This window comes from Homarus americanus, unplaced genomic scaffold, assembly GCF_018991925.1.
Source record: "Homarus americanus isolate GMGI-L3 unplaced genomic scaffold, GMGI_Hamer_2.0 scaffold40856, whole genome shotgun sequence".
In the NCBI taxonomy this organism is placed as follows: Eukaryota; Metazoa; Arthropoda; class Malacostraca; order Decapoda; family Nephropidae; genus Homarus; species Homarus americanus.
Window position 1 is genome coordinate 8,736,478 of NW_024734615.1, and position 20,218 is coordinate 8,756,695.

The 20,218-nt window shown below is 48.0% G+C and overlaps 1 protein-coding gene across 1 annotated transcript in view; it reads right to left on the minus strand.

Moving 5' to 3' along the window:
- LOC121870342 overlaps window positions 1-20,218 on the minus strand; it is a 72,472-nt gene that overhangs the window by 23,850 nt on the left and 28,404 nt on the right. Inside the window, exons 2-4 of the mRNA XM_042372125.1 lie at window positions 15,596-15,747; window positions 14,872-15,005; window positions 21-801 (exon numbers count right to left, since the gene is read on the minus strand). Of these exons, the coding sequence (XP_042228059.1) occupies window positions 21-801; window positions 14,872-15,005; window positions 15,596-15,747 (1,067 nt within the window). The remainder of the gene's footprint in view (window positions 1-20; window positions 802-14,871; window positions 15,006-15,595; window positions 15,748-20,218) is intronic.

A 20,218-nucleotide genomic window follows, 5' to 3' on the forward strand; every position in this document is an offset into this window, starting at 1 on the left:
GGATCTGATAGTCCTACTACCTCGTCGACCCTCCTTGGTCATTTCAGGATTGGTGAAGAAGTAGATGAGGTTCTTGGAAGACGGCAAGTTGAGTCCGGACAAGGAAGGTTGGAGCCACCCTCTGCCTCCACTCTCGAGGACGCCTGCAGGTATATGGTGAGGGAAAGTCTGAAAGTCTCCAAATGGTTCTTCATTGACGAGCGGTTGTTGGTGAGTGAAATCCCCCATGGTGTAAGGCTCCAGGAATGGCTCTGGCACTGTCATATGGTCTTGGGAGTCTTGGTTGTCTACATTCCTGAACATATTGTGTTGCCTGTAGTTGCCAGGTAACTGGCCGTCGCCAAACAAGTTTATTGGGAATCGTTCGTGGTGAGGAAGGAATTGTGAAGATCGGTCAGACGTAAATGATTCTTTGGGAAATTTATCGGGGTAATTGTAATCTTGTGGATATTGAATTGTATTACTGATAAAGTCTTCGGGAAACTTTTTTTGTGAACTAAAAGGTTGCGGGATGCCCGTCTCACTGTCGTAATTGTAATGAACGTCCTCACTGAGGCGGTTGGGGTTCACAGTTCCTGCGTGTGGAAAGTTTTCTCGGTTTATAATAGGGACCTGGATATTTTCTTTGTTATAGTCCAAGGGCTGAGCAGTCCGGGGGTCGCTTCTGCCTAAAAGGTTGACTCGTCGCCCAGGGTGCTGCGGACGGTTCATTTGTTTGTTGTTGTATGTGTTGGGCAGGTGTGTGGGGACGCCCTCGTGCCTCAGCTGGTCGACCTTGGTGGGATAGTGGCCGGGGCTCACCTGGAGAAGAACAACAGGTCATTATGGAGCAACATCAGTATCTGTGGAGTTAGTATATCAAGGTTCTTCAAACGCGCGCGCGCACACACACACACGCACACACACGCACACGCACACACACACACACACACACACACACACACACACGCACACACACACACACACACACACACACACACACACACACACACACACACACACAGTTCTACACTCTTTGACTGAAATATTCCTCATTCACAACCCACAGCTTCCCGCCTCTCTTCATCCACACTACATCATAACCTATTATCCCAAACCACATCTCACTACACCACACCACACTCCACCATACCGCAGCATTCCACGCCACACTACACCACACCACTCTACCGCACTGCACCACACTACACCATATCACACCATAATGAGCAACACCAAACTATGCCACAACATACTTCACCAGATATCAGCACATCACTCTAAACCACACTGCATCATAACACACTACATCACACAGAACTGTATCACACCACACGAAATAAAACTATCATACCACACTGCACCACACCACACAACAGCATATAATACCACACTATACCATACCACATCCCACTGTACCACAGTAATAATAATGGTTGCCCCTCGTGTACGAGGATGGCCGGCCCTAGGGTCACCTAGGCGTGAAATTGTTTAAGGTGTAGATGCTGTCAACAACACAACAACCACACCCCAAGTTAACGAGCTGCATGACCCAGTATCAAGGAATTGTCCGAGAAGACCGGATAACTTGCCAACTGCACTGGTTAAACATTACCCCGGAACGCGATCCGCAAATCGATAAACAAAGGCTAATGGCGAAAAGAAACTTGCCCATAGATTCACCCTGCCCGGGGATCGAACCCTAGTCCACTCACTTGCGAGGCGAGCAAGATAACCATTACTCCACAGGTCGCCACTGTGCCACGTCCCACTGCGCTACACCACATTCCACTGTACCACATTACACCCCCGGTGTACCCCACTACTACTTTGCTGTCACTCGGAATCGAGTATGACGATCATCCAGCTATGATACAATGATATGAGTTATTAAGGATGCCACCTTTATTGGTGAGCTCTGAGGTGACTAGGGAGGCCGATACGGGACCGGCAGGGTCGTCCACAGATGTTGCACGTGTGGAGGGCTACATCAAGTGCGGGATGGGCGGCGGCAGCAGCGTCGTTTGGGCGTTGGCGTTTGTCTGCATCGGTATGCAGTCGGGCTAACTCGAAAGAATTGACACCTTCTTGTGTGGTGCTCCTTCAAGCGTTACCGTGTGGAGTAATCGTCTCCCACGTGAGGGGGTTGATTCGGCACTTTTTCAGGTTTGTCTTAAGACTATCCTTATACCTTTTCAGTTGCCCGCCGGCGTTACGTTTAATATTCGTTAGATGACTTTAAAGCAGATGCTTTGGCAGTCTACTGTCGTTCATGCGGGTAAAATGGCCAGTACAGCATAGTTGTTCGTGGATAATGGTAGCCTCGATGCTCCTACACTTGGTGTCAGCGAGAATACTGGCATTTGTTCCCTGGTCTCCCCAGCGAACTCGGAGGGTGGAATGTAGACTACGTTGGTGAAAGTTTTAAAGTGCCTTGAGGTGCCTCCTGTATGTGACCCATGTTTCGCTGCCATATAGCAGGATGGGGAGGACCATTGCTCGATATACGTGCAACTTTGTAGATAATTAGAGCTCCCTACAACTGAAGACACGGGTACGGAGTCTACCAAAGGCTTGAAATGCACATCTGATTTGATGTTGAATCTCTTCATCGATGTCCGCTATGTTGGACAGGTGGGAACTGAGATACTGAAAGTGAGTAATATTAGAGAGGGTAGTACCATTAAGAGGGACGGATGGTGGAGGTGTGGCTGAACCAGGGGCAGGCTGAAAGAAAATCTGAATCTTACATACATTCACCTCAAGGCCGAAGTGTGCATACGCATCTGCATAGGTGTTCAGGATCTCCTGTAGGTCACGTTCAGTGTAAGCGACAAGGGTGAGGTCGTCTGCATACTGAAGTTCAGTAATGGAAGATGCCGACACCTTTGTTCCTGCCTGGAGTCGTCTTATGTTGAAAAGGCCCTTCATCCAGTACTGGATATCCACCCTGCCAGCTAAATTGGCACTGGCACGAGTAAGGAAGGCAGCCAAGAAAATGGAAAAGAGAGTTGATGCCAGTACACATCCTTGTCTTACCCCCGTTTGAATGGGGAAGAACTCAGATTGGGTGCTATTATGCAGGACACTATCGTTCATGCCATCGTGGAGTTGCCTCACAATGGCGATGAATTTTGGTGGGCAGCCAAAACGGCTGAGGGTCCGCCAGAGGGCTTCCCTGTTGACTCGAGTCGAAGGCCTTGGTTTGGTCGATGAAGGCCATGTGCAGATCACGACGCTGTTCTCTGCGCTTTTCCTGTATCTGGCGGGCAGCAAAGATCCTGTCAGTGGTGCCATGAAATGTTTTAAAGCTACATTGAGATTCTGGGAGGGAGTTTTCCTTTTCAGGAATAAGTCTGTTTAGGAGAACTTGAGCAATAATCTTGCCAGCTATGGACAGCAGCGAGATCCCGCGGTAGTTGCCACGGTCTGACCGGTCTCCTTTGTTTTTATAAATGCTGACGATAGCGGTGTCTTTAAGAGCTTGGGTAATTTCCTCCTTTTCCCAGCCGTCTCCACTCTCTCCTGGAGAATACTCCAGGAGAGAGTGGAGACGGCTGGTAAGCGAGGTCCTCCTGCTTTATATACCTTGGCTGGTATTCCATCAGGCCCTGAGGCTTTGTTATTATTCCTTTGTTTGGTGGCAGTAGCTACCTCATCCAAGGATGGATGATAGCTAAGGTGGGTCAGCTCTAGGTGCTGAGGGTCCTGCTAGGTAGTCAGGACATCCACATCGGTGTTTCGGTTGAGCAGCGAATGGTAGTGCTCTTTCCAGCACTGAAGGATGCCCTCTTCATCTTTAATTAGGGAGTTACCGTCGGATGAGCGGAGGGGGGCTGTGCCATAAGTGATTGGCCCATAAAATGTTTGAGTGGAATTGAGTAATCCGTGCATCTTGTGTTGAACTGCAAATTTTTGCATTTCACACGCTTTTTTTTCAACCATTCGTACTTTAGATTGGGAAATTCGCTGTGGGCTGCCGCTTTCTTCTTGCGGAAGGTATCAACTTTGATCTAAAGTTGGTTGTTCTGCCAGTCAGTTAAATCAGCACGTTTATCCTCGACGAGTAAGTTGATTTCCGGGTCATTTTCATCAAACCAGTCCTGGTGTCATAACAGTGTCGAGGATAACCCATTCGGCACTGGGATTGGGTTGTTTGTTGTTGGGTTATTTATTAGCCCATGTTCGAGCTGCACTCTGAAAGCATGTGCTACCACTGGATCCTCCAGATGCTTAGGCTCGAATTCAGAACAGTGGTTTGAACTTGGGATTTGAGCTCATCTCAGGTGTGCGAATCTGAATTCCTCGATCCGTGATTTCCTGCAGCGGATTACCCATTTTCAAAACATCGTCTTGAGCCCTGGTTCGGGTAATCTGTTGATTTTTCTTCACTTATGAGCAATGATTCGAACATTGAAATTCCAGCCAATCACGTTTTATTTATACCTTTACGACAGCCAATCACCATCGAGAGCAATGTTTACAAGATTATGGCGGCAACTATGACTCAACGAGTTTTTATGGAAGAGGAGACATCTCTCCTTGCACATCATAAATTACTTTTGTTACTATAATTTCAATCAAATTATGATCAAATTATAATGATTTGTGGCATTGTGATACAATGTGGCTGTGTTGTTATATGATAACAAAATATTCATAGAAGAAGAACAATTACCTTCAAATTATAGAGATATAATCCGGGACAGGTGTCAGTATTTATAACAAAAGTAAGATGATCAATGCAGGGCGTAGTCACCTAGCCAGGTTCGGTTAGGTTATGTTTCTTTCTGTTCATTTAACCCCACATTTCCCCTGATTAGTAATTTTAAGAAAATACTTTCCTTTATTAATACATTGAAATCAAAATGCACTCAGCATTGATTCAATTATATTGAAAATACATCAATATAGTTTTCCTAAAGAAAAGCACTCAAAATAAAGAAGCATCTGTGTTCTTTACATTTACCCGCTTGATCTTCATGGACCCAAAACACGTAAGAGTTGTAACACATTACCATAACTCATTCAGTAACCAGAATCTTTCTTACCTGGAAACTATTCACTGTGAAGAATCTCAAAGCAATCATCAGCTGATGAATAGGAGGTAGAGGTGAACCATAGCCAACAGGTCTCTCTAGTAGATGCTCCATATCACGGAAAAGCACGCTGTCAAAATTCATGTTAACTTGCTGTCTTCAATAACGAATCGACGGTAAAACCTACCTGCAGGTTGGATTAACGCGAGGATCGACAAATCCTATCTCAAACCCGGTTTGAATCTTTGTGTTGGACTAAGCCAGCATTCTGAATACCAACAATTTTCAACTTCGCTCGATCCTTGGTTTGAAACCGCATGAAGGTTTAAACTTTAAATCTTCATGCGGTTTCAAACCAGCGTTCTGAATTCGGGCCTAAGTGTTAAAACCTCTTCTGGAGGTCTGTTGCCTTCGCCGTTTTGGGGCGACGACGAGTGAGAGTTTGGCACTGACGAGCCACTGATTAGTGTCACAGTGTTCTGAGCCACGGATGGCTCGGGTTATGAGGACATCTCGGCGAGCTCTTTCTCTGACAATGATGTAGTCAATGAGATGCCAGTGTTTGGGGTCGTGGGTGCTGCCACGAACCCTTGAACTTGTCGGCCTGCATAAACAAGGTATTGGTGATAGTGAGGTTGTGTGCAGCACACTTGCTGCGAAGGAGTAGGCCTTTAGGATTACACTTGCCTACTCTGTTTCTCCCTATGATTTTCTGCCATATGTCAGCATATCTTCCAACTCTGGCATTGAAGTCACTTAGGAGCACAACTTTATCTTCTCCCGGGACAGAGGTTAGCACTCTGTCAAGTTCAGCATAAAGGCATGACGTGAGTGATCCAGTGGGACTCAGAGCGTCATGAGGCGCTCTTTGATCCCAACAGGCATTTCAGTTAGCCTAGTAGGATGGATTGGCGAATGGCAAAGCCAACTCCATAAAAACGGTTTCTCTCCGCCTCAGGCTTACTCTTCCGGGACTCACTAATGGCTACTGTGTGGATGATACACCTAGACAGCTCTTTTGCCAAAAGGGCGGTTCTTCTTTCAGGACGCTCATTTGTGCCAGTATCCAGAAGTGTCCTGACATTCCATGCAGCGACTATAAGAGGTTGCATAGATTGTTTTTGCTTTGATCTGTGATTATGATTGGCTTTTCGACCACATAAGGATGATCTTAGTGGGTGCGGTTGCCCAATCAGCTTGGTTCTTTAGGCTGGCTTTGTTTAGGGCACCTTTTCTAGCCCCCTCCCCATGTGGTGTGAGCAGAGTGGTTCCTCGACAGGGCTGCTCAGTTGCACAGACAGGGCCGGATTGCACTGCTGCCTACTGTAGAACCCAGTGCATAAACTACCATCTTATCTGTGCCATGCATGTGCAGAGTTGTGACTGGAGGCTCCCGGCAGTCATCTCTGCCTGTTCTCGTCGCCAATCGTCCGTCGCCATAGGACTTTGGGGGGTATAGGGGTATAGGGGCTTTGATGATGATAAGTATGATGAGCTGGATGATGGTTGCACGTGAGTTGATTGAAGTGGTGAGGCAGGAGCACAGGCTGCTCCCACACATCTTGGCTCTCCCTTCTCCTTATCCAGTGGTGCAAGCAGTTGCAACGACTGGGGAGAGGAAGAGTTGCAATGGACTGCCGATAGCCCAATTTGTTGGGTTTCATCTAAGTAGCCTGCCCATCTTGCATTGCCTTCATCTGCCATTGTAGTCGCTGGGTTCCCATGTTAGTCACCTCTTCTGCCTTTACCGCCGTTAGGGTCTTACTGGTGCTCTGTAAGCATGTCTGCCTCTTGCGGGGCTTCGCAGCAGATTTTTCAATTGGGGTTTACTCCTGTAGCCTTATACCTCCCAAGGTTAATCTGCAAGGCAGTGGGGCAATAGTTGGTAGACGCTAGGACGTGTCTACATGTCAGTGGGCCTAAGCGCCGTCCCTCTGGGGCCCACTGTTGCTCCGAGATCCCCTGCTGGTCTAGCCTGGGCCCACGAGGCACCCAGTTACCGTGTGGTACCACGAGGAGGCACAGCAGGATTCTTGATGGTGAAAAGGCTGTTTACTGGCAGGGGAAGACTTATGGAAGATGCTTCCCTGTTCGCCACGAGGGCTAGCCAGCGGCGGTTGCTGAAAGCGGGAGGAAGCAAACAGTGCTTGCACCTTAACACTAATATAATGTTGCCACACTAGACGCATTACACCACACTGTGTGCAGTTGTGCACCACACCCTACTGCACCAAACCACACGATACTGCACCATAAAACATCCCACTACACTACACCACACCCTACTGCACCACACCACACCCTACTGCACCAAACCACACGATACTGCACCATAAAACATCCCACTACACTACACCACACCCTACTGCACTACACCACACCCTACTGCACCAAACCACACGATACTGCACCATAAAACATCCCACTACACTACACCACACCCTACTGCACTACACCACACCCTACTGCACCAAACCACACGATACTGCACCATAAAACATCCCACTACACTACACCACACCCTACTGCACTACACCACACCCTACTGCACCAAACCACACGATACTGCACCATAAAACATCCCACTACACTACACCACACCCTACTGCACTACACCACACCCTACTGCACCAAACCACACGATACTGCACCATAAAACATCCCACTACACTACACCACACCCTACTGCACTACACCACACCCTACTGCACCACACCACACCCTACTGCACCATAAAACATCCCACTACACTACACCACACCCTACTGCACTACACCACACCCTACTGCACCAAACCACACGATACTCCATAAAACATCCCACTACACTACACCACACCCTACTGCACTACACCACACCCTACTGCACCAAACCACACGATACTGCACCATAAAACATCCCACTACACTACACCCTACTGCACTACACCACACCCTACTGCACCAAACCACACGATACTGCACCATAAAACATCCCACTACACTACACCACACCTACTGCATTACACCACACCGTACTGCACCAAACCACACGATACTGCACCATAAAACATCCCACTACACTACACCACACCCTACTGCACTACACCACACCCTACTGCACCAAACCACACGATACTGCACCATAAAACATCCCACTACACTACACCACACCCTACTGCATTACACCACACCGTACTGCACCACACCACTTCCCATTGCAACACACCATACCCCACTGTACCAAACCCCACGATACTGCACCATAAAACATCCCACTACACTACACCACACCCTACTGCACTACACCACACCCTACTGCACCACACCACACCACACCGCACCGCACCACACCACACCCCACCGCACCACACCACACCCCACCACACCACACCCCCCATTGCACTACACCCCATTGCACCACACCACATCGCACCACACCACATCGCACACACCACACCCCACTGCACCACACCACACAGTATCATACTACACCCCACTGCATAACACCACACTACACCATACCACACTCCACGGTACCAAACCATACCCCATTGCACCACACCACACTACACCAAACCACACCCCATTGCACCACACCACACTACACCAAACCACACCCCATTGCACCACACCAAACTACACCATATCACACCCCACTGCACCAAACCTACATCCCACTGCACCTTAGCCAACTGCACCAAACCACACTCTACTACACCACACCATACCTCACTGCACCACACCACACCTCACTACTCCACACCACACCTCACTGCACCACACCCCACTGCACCACACCACACCTCACTGCACCAAACCACACTCTACTACACCAAACCATACCTCACTGCACCACACCCCACTGCACCACACCACACCTCACTGCACCACACCTCACTCTACTACACCAAACCACACCTCACTGCACCACATCCCACTGCACCACACCACACCTCACTGCACCACACCACACCCACTACCCACACCACACCTCACTGCACCACACCCCACTGCACTACACCACACCTCCCACCACACCACACCTCACTACTCCACACCACACCCTCACTGCACCACACCCCACTGCACCACACCACACCTCACTGCACCACACCACACCCCACTGCACCACACCACACTCTACTACACCAAACCATACCTCACTGCACCACACCACACTGCACCAAACCATACCTCACTGCACCACACCACACTGCACCACACCACACCTCACTACTCCACACCACACCTCACTGCACCACACCAAACTACACCATATCACACCCCACTGCACCACACCACACCCCCACTGCACCACACCACACCCTACTACACCAAACCATACCTCACTGCACCACACCACACTGCACCACACCTCACTGCACCACACCACACTCTACTACACCAAACCATACCTCACTGCACCACACCACACTGCACCACACCACACCTCACTGCACCACACCACACCTCACTACCCACACCACACCTCACTGCACCACACCCCACTGCACCACACCACACCTCACTGCACCACACCACACTACTACTACACCAAACCATACCTCACTGCACCACACCACACTGCACCACACTAACACCATACTCACACCACACCTCACTGCACCACACCCACTGCACCACCCACCACCACACCTCACTGCACCACACCTCACTCTACTACACCAAACCACACCTCACTGCACCACACCCCACTGCACCACACCACACCTCACTGCACCACACCACACTCTACTACACCAAACTATACCTCACTGCACCACACCCCACTGCACCACACCACACCTCACTGCACCACACCACACTCTACTACACCAAACCATACCTCACTGCACCACACCCCACTGCACCACACCACACCTCACTGCACCACACCACACTCTACTACACCAAACCACACCTCACTCACTCACACCCACTGCACTGCACCACCACACCTCACTGCACCACACCACACCTCACTACTCCACACCACACCTCACTGCACCACACCCCACTGCACCACACCACACCTCACTGCACCACACCACACCCCACTGCACCACACCACACTCTACTACACCAAACCATACCTCACTGCACCACACCACACTGCACCAAACCATACCTCACTGCACCACACCACACTGCACCACACCACACCTCACTACTCCACACCACACCTCACTGCACCACACCCCACTGCACCACACCACACCTCACTGCACCACACCTCACTCTACTACACCAAACCACACCTCACTGCACCACACCCCACTGCACCACACCACACCTCACTGCACCACACCACACTCTACTACACCAAACCATACCTCACTGCACCACACCCCACTGCACCACACCACACCCTCACTGCACCACACCACACTCTACTACACCAAACCACACCTCACTGCACCACACCCCACTGCACCACACCACACCCTCACTGCACCTCACCACACCTCACTGCACCACACCACACCCCACTGCACCACACCACACTTACTACACCAAACCATACCTCACTGCACCACACCACACTGCACCAAACCATACCTCACTGCACCACACCACACTGCACCACACCACACCTCACTACTCCACACCACACCTCACTGCACCACACCAAACTACACCTATCACACCCCACTGCACCACACCACACCCCACTGCACCACACCACACTCTACTACACCAAACCATACCTCACTGCACCACACCACACTGCACCACACCACACCTCACTGCACCACACCACACTCTACTACACCAAACCATACCTCACTGCACCACACCACACTGCACCACACCACACCCTCACTGCACCACACCACACCTCACTACTCCACACCACACCTCACTGCACCACACCCCACTGCACCACACCACACCACTGCACCACACCACACCTCACTACTCCACACCACACCTCACTGCACCACACCCCACTGCACCACACCACACCTCACTGCACCACGTCTTGGACTGTGAAAAATGGAATCTTGTAGGGATAGATCCAAGCTCACTGTGTATGCAGCGACACAGCACTTTATCTTCGATGACAGGAAGGCTGATGTATACTAAGGCTGTATCCACACTTCGCATTTCGTAACTAAGCAAAATTGTATTTACCGACTTAAAATAACAACAACAAAAAAACAATGTACTGGAAATATTCTGTAACATTCATTGTCCTAATATAAAAATCACTGGGGTCCGATAAACGTCCTCTATGGCCTCTACTTCGTAATCCTTTTTGCGCTACCGCTCACAGGATGAGTATAGGGTGCACAATAAACTAGCTGCTGTCCGTGGCAAAATTATATTCCACACCACACCCCACTGCACCACACCACACCCCACTACTCCACACTACACCCCACTGCACCACACCACACCCCACTGCACCACACTACACCCCACTGCACCACACTACACCCACCCCACTGCACGACGCCACACTGCATCATACCACATTACACCACAGGATACTGCACCATACCACATCCCACTGCACCACACTACACCCCACTGCACCACACCACACCCCACTGCACCACACTACACCCCACTGCACCACACTACTGTACACCCCACTGCACGACGCCACACTGCATCATACCACATCCCACTCTTCCACATTACACCACAGGATACTGCACCATACCACATCCCACTGCACCACACCCCACTCTACAGTCCCACACCCCACTACACCACTCTACTGTAGACCCCACTATACCACACCACACTGCACTGTGCCACACCACATTGCACTGCACTACACCACACGGCATTGCATCACACCACACACTGCAGCACACCACACGCCACTGCAGCACACCCTACTTCACCACACTACATTGCACCACACCACAGTACAGCACTCCACACCGCACCACACTGCACCATACCATACTACACCACACACACACTCACTGCATCACACCATATTGCACCATAGAACATTGCACCACTCCACACTACACCATACCACTCAACACATCAACACACCACACTGCACCACAGCACAGCACATCACAATGCACCATACCATATCTCACCACACAGCACTGCACCACACAACACCACAATGCATCAACACCACACTGAACCACACCATACTACACCACTTTGCACCACGCCATATTACACCATAGAACAAACACTGCAGCATTCTACATCACACCATACCACACAATACATCAACACACCACACAGCACTACAGCACGGGACACCACAATACACCATACCACACCACACCACATTGCACCACAACATGCCACACCAAACTACACCTCTTCAAACCACTCCAAACCACACCACATCAATCCACATCAAACCACACCACACCAAGCCACACCAAACCACACTGCACCATATCCGACCACATTGCACCACCCTACACCACACCACAGCACACCACACCACAGCAGATAACATTGCTTCTAAGAAACTGCTAGAATACGAGTCATGAAACTGGTGAATCTAAATGGATCCAAACTACAGCTGCACATACGAGGATATTTGGACTAGACCATCTGTACAAAGCTGAGACACAACAGCGCTTCCTGCCACCCTGGCGGACAGTTCCTTCAACATCACAACACCCACGTACCCGCCTAAACGACTGACCGTACATAATCCTTATCTCCATCACACTGCCAAAGTGAGAGCTCTTGACCACATACATAACCTGCAGACTAAAATAACATCATACAGACCATCTACACTAACGGATCTCTTAACACTATGTGTGAGAGGGCTGGAAGTGCTGTCATTGTGACTCCGCCAAAAGTTAATGTAATAGAGAAAGGAGCTAGAATTAGTAACTGGTCATCCACATTACAACTGAACTATTTGTCATACTCAGAGACCACTGCTATTGACAGTCTCATCATCACTGACTCCTTATCCTCACTACTTGCTCTTGAAACCCTAAACTCAGATTGTCACCCGATTGTCTCTGAAGCCAGACACAAGCATACAGTAATACTGTATTACAGTATGTAACTTGTTGACGGAGGTATCAGGATCAAGCTGTTGTGGATCCCCTCTCACATAGGTATTAGTGAACATGATAGAGTTGATGCCTCAGCTAAACTCGCGTCCAACAATGACAATGTTGAGTACAATCTAGGACTGTCAAACAGAACCTTAAAAACTGTAATCAGAAAGGAGTTTGCTGATGAATTTGAAGCTAGTAGACAAGTGCAAATAGGCACTAGTCAATCCATTGCTTACCATGATGACATGTATCAAGTAAAACATGTATTTGGAGCAAGTAACAAGATCACTAGATTAGAAGATGTTGTATCCGCGAGACTAAGGTTAAGATATACTATAAGTACCTCTGGCAGTATATCCCTCAGGCAGATGTGAACAAAATTAAATGTAAAGTGTGTGGCCAGACATACGGCCATACACTCCAACACTACGTCTTAGAATGTGAAAAAATAGAACCTTATAGGGATAGATCAAGCGCACTGTATGCAATGCCACAGCACTTTATCTCTGATGACAAGATAGATGATACACTAAGGCTGTATCCATACTTTGCATCAAGTATACTGTATAATCAACATTTTATGTACCAACTTAACACAATAAACCAGCTGCTGTCGGCGGCAAAATTCAAATTCAAATTCACACCACACCACACCACACCATATCACACCAGAGTACATTACACCACACTACGACAAACCATGGACCTACAACACCAGACAACACCATAGCACACCACATCACACTATAGCACCATACCACCCCACACCATACCACCCTTGAACCATGTACATGCAGCCTGTGAGAACCTCGGTCTTATTATCTCCACTGAGAACACAAAGGTGTGTCAATGTCCTCTCTGACCCAACACTCCTCTACACCCATTCTTTATACTCTCATTCTTTTTTTTTCTTTCTATAGTTCACATTCCTCATGTTATCGTAGTTTCTTCTATATTCCTCCTCCTCCACAGTCACTGGTACCCTGTTCTCAACTCATAACTAATCGCAATTCTTTCCCCGTCCATAACTACGTCCTCCATACAGTTCCTCCCCGTCCTTAAGTACGTCCTCCATACACTTAATTCCCTCCCCCCTCCCCGTCCTTAACTACGTCCTCCATACACTTAGTTCCTACCGTCCTTAACTACGTCCTCCACACACTTAGTTCCTTGTTCCTTCCCCATCCATAACTACGTCCTCCATACACTTATTTCCCTCTCCATCCATAACTACGTCCTCCATACATAGTTCCCTCCCGGTCCAAAACTACGTCCTCCATACACTTAGTTCCCTCTCCGTCCTTAACTACGTCCTCCATACACTTGGTTCCCTCTCCGTCCTTAACTACGTCCTCCATACACTTAGTTCCCTCCCGTCCTTAACTACGTCCTCCATACACTTAGTTCCTCCCCGTCCTAACTACGTCCTCCATACACCTCTCCGTCCTCTTCGTCCTTCATACACCCCTCCGTCCTTAACTACGTCCTCCATACACTTAGTTCCCTCCCCGTCCTTAACTACGTCCTCCATACACTTAGTTCCCTCCCCGTCCTTAACTACGTCCTCCATACACTTAGTTCCCTCTCCGTCCTTAACTACGTCCTTCATACACTTGGTTCCCTCCCCATCCTTAACTACGCCCTCTATACACTTAATTCCCTCCCCGTCCTTAACTACGTCCTCCATACACTTAGTTCCCTCCCCGTCCTTAACTACGTCCTCCATACACTTAGTTCCCTCTCCGTCCTTAACTACGTCCTTCATACACTTAGTTCCCTCCCCGTCCTTACCTTCACCCCTCCTTATTTCTCAAGCAACTCTTCCTCCACAATTCCTCCCTTTCCACGTAAATAGCTCACCTGCCCCTCCAGTAGATGCTGTAGACCCTTGAGGGAGGTAGAGTGCTGTTGGTTGTGTGGGTTCAGGCTGGTAAAGCGAGCCTGGGAAAGCCAAAATTCATCGGAGACACTGCCCTCGTTATCTTCGTAGTCGTCTGTAGAAAGTAGAAGATGAGAATGAGGAGAGAAGAAAGGAGAAGGAAGAGGAACAGGAGGAGGAAGAAGAAGAAAGGAGAAGGAAGAGGAACGGGAGGAGGAAGAAGAAAGGGAGGATAAAGAAGAACTAAGATGAAAAGGGTTTAATAGAATAATTAAAGAAAGAATGAAAAAGTATGAATATGAAAATTGGGAGGAGGAGGAGGAGGAGGAAGAACGAAGAGGAGGTGGAGGAGGAAGGGGAGGTAGAGAAGGAAGACGTAGATGAGGAGGAGAAGGAGGAGGAGGTGGAGCTGAACGAGGAAGAGGCAGATGAGGAGGAGGAGGAAGACAGGTTGTTCATATCTCATCTCATCCATTCCCTCGTTATGGGGGAAAATTTGCATTATTTTCTCCAGTCTCGTCATTATCGGATAGTTTGTGTTTTTAGGCAATAAACTTGCATGATCAGTGAGGCCAATACTGTTATTATATTGAGAAGTTATGCGATCACTCCTGACAGTTCTCTATACCATGCTATCGACTCAGTCAAATGATGCGACCTAAAAGAAGAGAGAAATGTGAACGAATATACAGCACATATTCACACCGTCCATGATAAAGTTGTTCTTCCTTTGGTGTGGAGGTACGGGGCGGGAGGAAGACAGCAGGAAGGGGTTGTTGGGGGTCGTTTCCTGCCATACTCCTGGCCTTCTCATCACCATATTCTGGGCCGTTCCCCACCCAAGCTCCGGCGACTGCCTGCAGGAACAGAAAAAAAAAAGAAGGGTCAGATAAATTTTGGATTTGATGGTCTCAATAAAGTCCAAGTGTGTCTGGCCTTCAGAGGGTTTGATTCAGGATGCAAAATACATAGGCAGCGACGATCGATTCACCCTCGAGCCCGCCAGACTCTCCCTCCAAGAGATGTTCACGACGCTAAAACCACGAAAAATGCAAAAAAGAAAAAATACCGAGAAAAATGTACTGATTATGATTTTAGCTTATATCAGATTACTTATATATTGTACAATGGCGAGGTGTTCTTATGTGAGTTTTTTTTGTATTGTACACAACCGAGGTGTTCTTTTACCAAACCATTTATAATGTACACGACCGAGTTAAATTCCATTATTTTCTAAATATATTCCCGTTGAAGTCAAGCTAAACATAAGAAACATTGTCTCCGTCAGCTAAATGACCTCCGCGGCGGTTTCCATTGGAGCTATTTTTTTTCATAAATAGCTCCCTGTGTATGTGTATAGGTTAATAGGTTACCTCCCTATTTTTTTTTTATCCTCGTCATTGTAAAAGAAGAAATGGTGCCCTCGATGATGCATCGACACCTACCACAGTGACAAAGCGTTGGAGGAGGCAGTGTGTTGGTGTTCAGAAGACGGTGTAGTAACAGCAGGACACTGTCTGGTGAACAGAAGCGAGTGTAAATGCATCACCATACATAATATAGGATAGTGACTGTACTAAGTTACAAAGTAAGGGAACACTGATGTGACAAAATATGGTGACAGTACTCAAGTGACAGAACTAGTATGACAGATGGTGACAGTTTTCACGTGTTATTGCAGTAATAGTCCTGTAGTGTGATTATTGGGAAAGTGGAGAATATGTCAAAGTACTTGAAGGGTAACACTTTAACACCATGGGCAGGTGACGGTCAGTGGTGACAACAGGAAACCCACCTGTGGAATACCGCGTTCTCTCCAGCTGTGGACTATCATGTTCTCTCCAGCTGTGGACTACCGCGTTCTCTCCAGCTGTGGACTATCATGCTCTCTCCAGCTGTGGACTATCATGTTCTCTCCAGCTGTGGACTACAGCGTTCTCTCCAGGTGTGGACTACCGTGTTCTCTCCAGCTGTGGACTATCATGTTCTCTCCAGCTGTGGACTACCGCGTTCTCTCCAGCTGTGGACTATCATGTTCTCTCTAGCTGTGGACTATCATGATCTCTCCAGCTGTGGACTACCGCGTTCTCTCCAGCCCTGTGGACTACAGTGTTCTCTCCAGCTGTGGACTATCATGTTCTCTCCAGCTGTGGACTATCATGTTCTCTCTAGCTGTGGACTACCGTTTCTCTCTAGCAGTGAACTACTCTCAGCTGTGGACTACGCGTTCTCTCCAGCTGTGGACTATCGTGTTCTTTCCAGCTGCGACTATCGTGTTCTCTCCAGCTGTGGACTACCGCGTTCTCTCCAGCTGTGGACTATCATGTTCTCCAGCTGTGGACTATCGTGTTCTCTCCAGCTGTGGACTAGCTCTATGTTCTCTCCAGCTGTGGACTACCGCGTTCTCTCCAGCTGTGGACTATCGTGTTCTCTCCAGCTGTGGACTATCACGTTCTCTCCAGCTGTGGACTATCATGTTCTCTCCAGCTGTGGACTATCTCCTCTCCAGCTGTGGACTTTCTCTCCAGCTGTGGACTATCTTGTTCTCTCCAGCTGTGGACTATCGCGTTCTCTCCAGCTGTGGACTATCGTGTTCTCTCCAGCTGTGGACTATCGCGTTCTCTCCAGCTGTGGACTATCATGCTCTCTCCAGCTGTGGACTATCATACTCTCTCCAGCTGTGGACTATCATGTTCTCTCCAGCTGTGACTAGCTGGACTACCGTGTTCTCTCCAGCTGTGGACTATCATGTTCTCTCCAGCTGTGGACTACCGCGTTCTCTCCAGCTGTGGACTATCGTGTTCTCTCCAGCTGTGGACTATCGCGTTCTCTCCAGCTGTGGACTATCGTGTTCTCTCCAGCTGTGGACTATCGCGTTCTCTCCAGCTGTGGACTACTGTGTTCTCTCCAACTAAGCTAGGTATAGTTATCACTAGAGGTAGACTTCATCACTACACCTCGTTGTCTACATGCTTCAGGGCTGCTCTTAAGACCTTGGGGTTCTCACCTCCATCAAGTCACAATAATATGTAATAATGTGCAGTTTTCTGTTGTGTCACATCTCAGACAAAGTACACGAGCTGTGGGATTATTTCATAGGTCACATCACTAGCTTTTACTTAGAAGCGTCATTGTTCATATAAAGACTTTGAACTCTTCCTTGGAGCATAAAGGTTCAGATTCAGATAGAGATTAGAAATCAGGTGAGGTCATAATTATTACCGGTTATGTTGATACACTGACAAATATTCCGGAAGGGTTTTCACGAATAGTCCTTTTCTTGAACTTGTAGTTTAATATATTGAATTTTCAGCTTCGCTCCGTCAGCTGAGATGTAAACACACGGGCACCAACAAGACATAATATTGACACTTCTTGCTCTCAGTGAGGCAGATATAAACAGATTTAAAATCACGACTGTTACCCGACAAACCAGGCGACAGACAGACAGACAGAGACATCACCGCAGAAAAAAAGCAGACTGCACAAACATGTATTGAGAGATCGATGAAGAGACATACAGACAGACACGACTAGACAGAGGCCCAGTGAACGTGTTTGTGGGGAATACCGCCGAGTTTGAGACAAGCTAACCCTCCTCGCTGTCGCCTGCAGGGCCAGACTTGTGATGTAACTCCCGCCGCTGTTATCTCACACACACACGCTTATTAACCCCAACACTGATATACTTAAGTTTCATCTTTTAGAAGAGAAAAGGTGTGTGAAAAAAAAGCGAAAAGAAAAACATTTTGGTTTGGTTAACCAACTAGCCTGTCTCCTTTGTTTTTATTATCATTTATTCACATCTGCCTTACTATCTTTTTCTCAACCTCGCCATTTACTTTTTCGTTTAAGTCTTTAAGTCTGCTTCAGTCTTTAACCGTATTGCTATTGTCGCTTACTCTCTTTCTTTCCCTTTTTGTATCTCTTTACTTCCTCCTTCCCTCCCCCTTCCGCCCCCTCCCTCTTCCTCCTCCCTTCCTCACTTCACTCCAAAATATTCTCTCCGCCTCCTCCTGAAGTTCATCTAATTTTAGATGTCCAGAATATGATAGCACTTCCTTGGCATGCTAATACGTCGCTCCACATAATTTGTAACTATCTGGTGGTTTTCTGTTTATATTAAGTTTAGCGCAGGATGGTGTTGTGTTGCACGTGTTGTTACCTTGCAGGTGTTACTTTGTAAGGTTGTGTTGTTATAACGAATTTGTTTGTAGGAGTTGTTACCTTACAGGAGGAAGTTGCAGGTGTTGTGCTACAGGTGTTACCTTGCAACATTGTGTTACAGGTGTTATTACTTTGCAGGGTTGTGTTGCCAGTGTTGTTGTTTTGAAAGGATGTGCTGCAGATATTGGAAACTTGCAACATTGTGTTACAGATGATGTTACTTTCAAGGGTTGCATTGCAAGCGTTGTTGCCTTCCAGATTTGTTTTGCAGCTGTTATTTTGCTGGATGGTGTTGCAGGTGTTGTTAACTAGAAGGGTTGTTCTGCGGGTGTTTTCATATTTCTCTCGTGTTCCAGGTGTTATAATATTGCGGGGTTTTGTTACAGATATAGTATTCCCGTGTTGTGTTGTATGTTGTTTAGCCCAGATAGAATTGTGGGGCAGGTGTTGAAACTCTGTTTTGTTGTAGCATCTGTAGCTTTGACGGAGGTGGTTGCGTGCATTGTTGCCTTGCTGTGTGGTATTGCAGGGTACTGTATATGAGTTTATTGGGACTGTGTTGCAATTAGTGTAACCTTGCTGTGTTGTGTTGCAGACTATGCAAACTTATTGGAGATACCATGACTTGTCCATAGCCAATATGTTTTGTGTTGTAGGCGTTTGTGAGTCTAGTGCTGTGCCCTTGTTGTGTTGTGAGGGTAAGGTGTTATAACCGTGTTGTGAGGGTGAGGTGTTATAACCGTGTTGTGTTGTGAGGGTAAGGTGTTATAACCGTGTTGTGAGGGTGAGGTGTTACAACCGTGTTGTGTTGAGAGGGTAAGGTGCTATAACCGTGTTGTGTTGTGAGGGTGAGGTGTTATAACCGTGTTGTGTTGTGAGGGTGAGGTGTTATAACCGTGTTGTGTTGTGAGGGTAAGGTGTTATAACCGTGTTGTGAGGGTGAGGTATTATAACCGTGTTGTGAGGGGTGAGTGTTATAACCGTGTTGTGTTGTGAGTGTAAGGTGTTATAACCGTGTTGTGAGGATGAGGTGTTATAACCGTTTTGTGAGATGAGGTGTTATAACCGTGTTGTGTTGTGAGGGTGAGGTGTTATAACGGTGTTGTGAGGGTGAGGTTATAACCGTGTTGTGAGGGTGAGGTGTTATAACCGTGTTGTTTG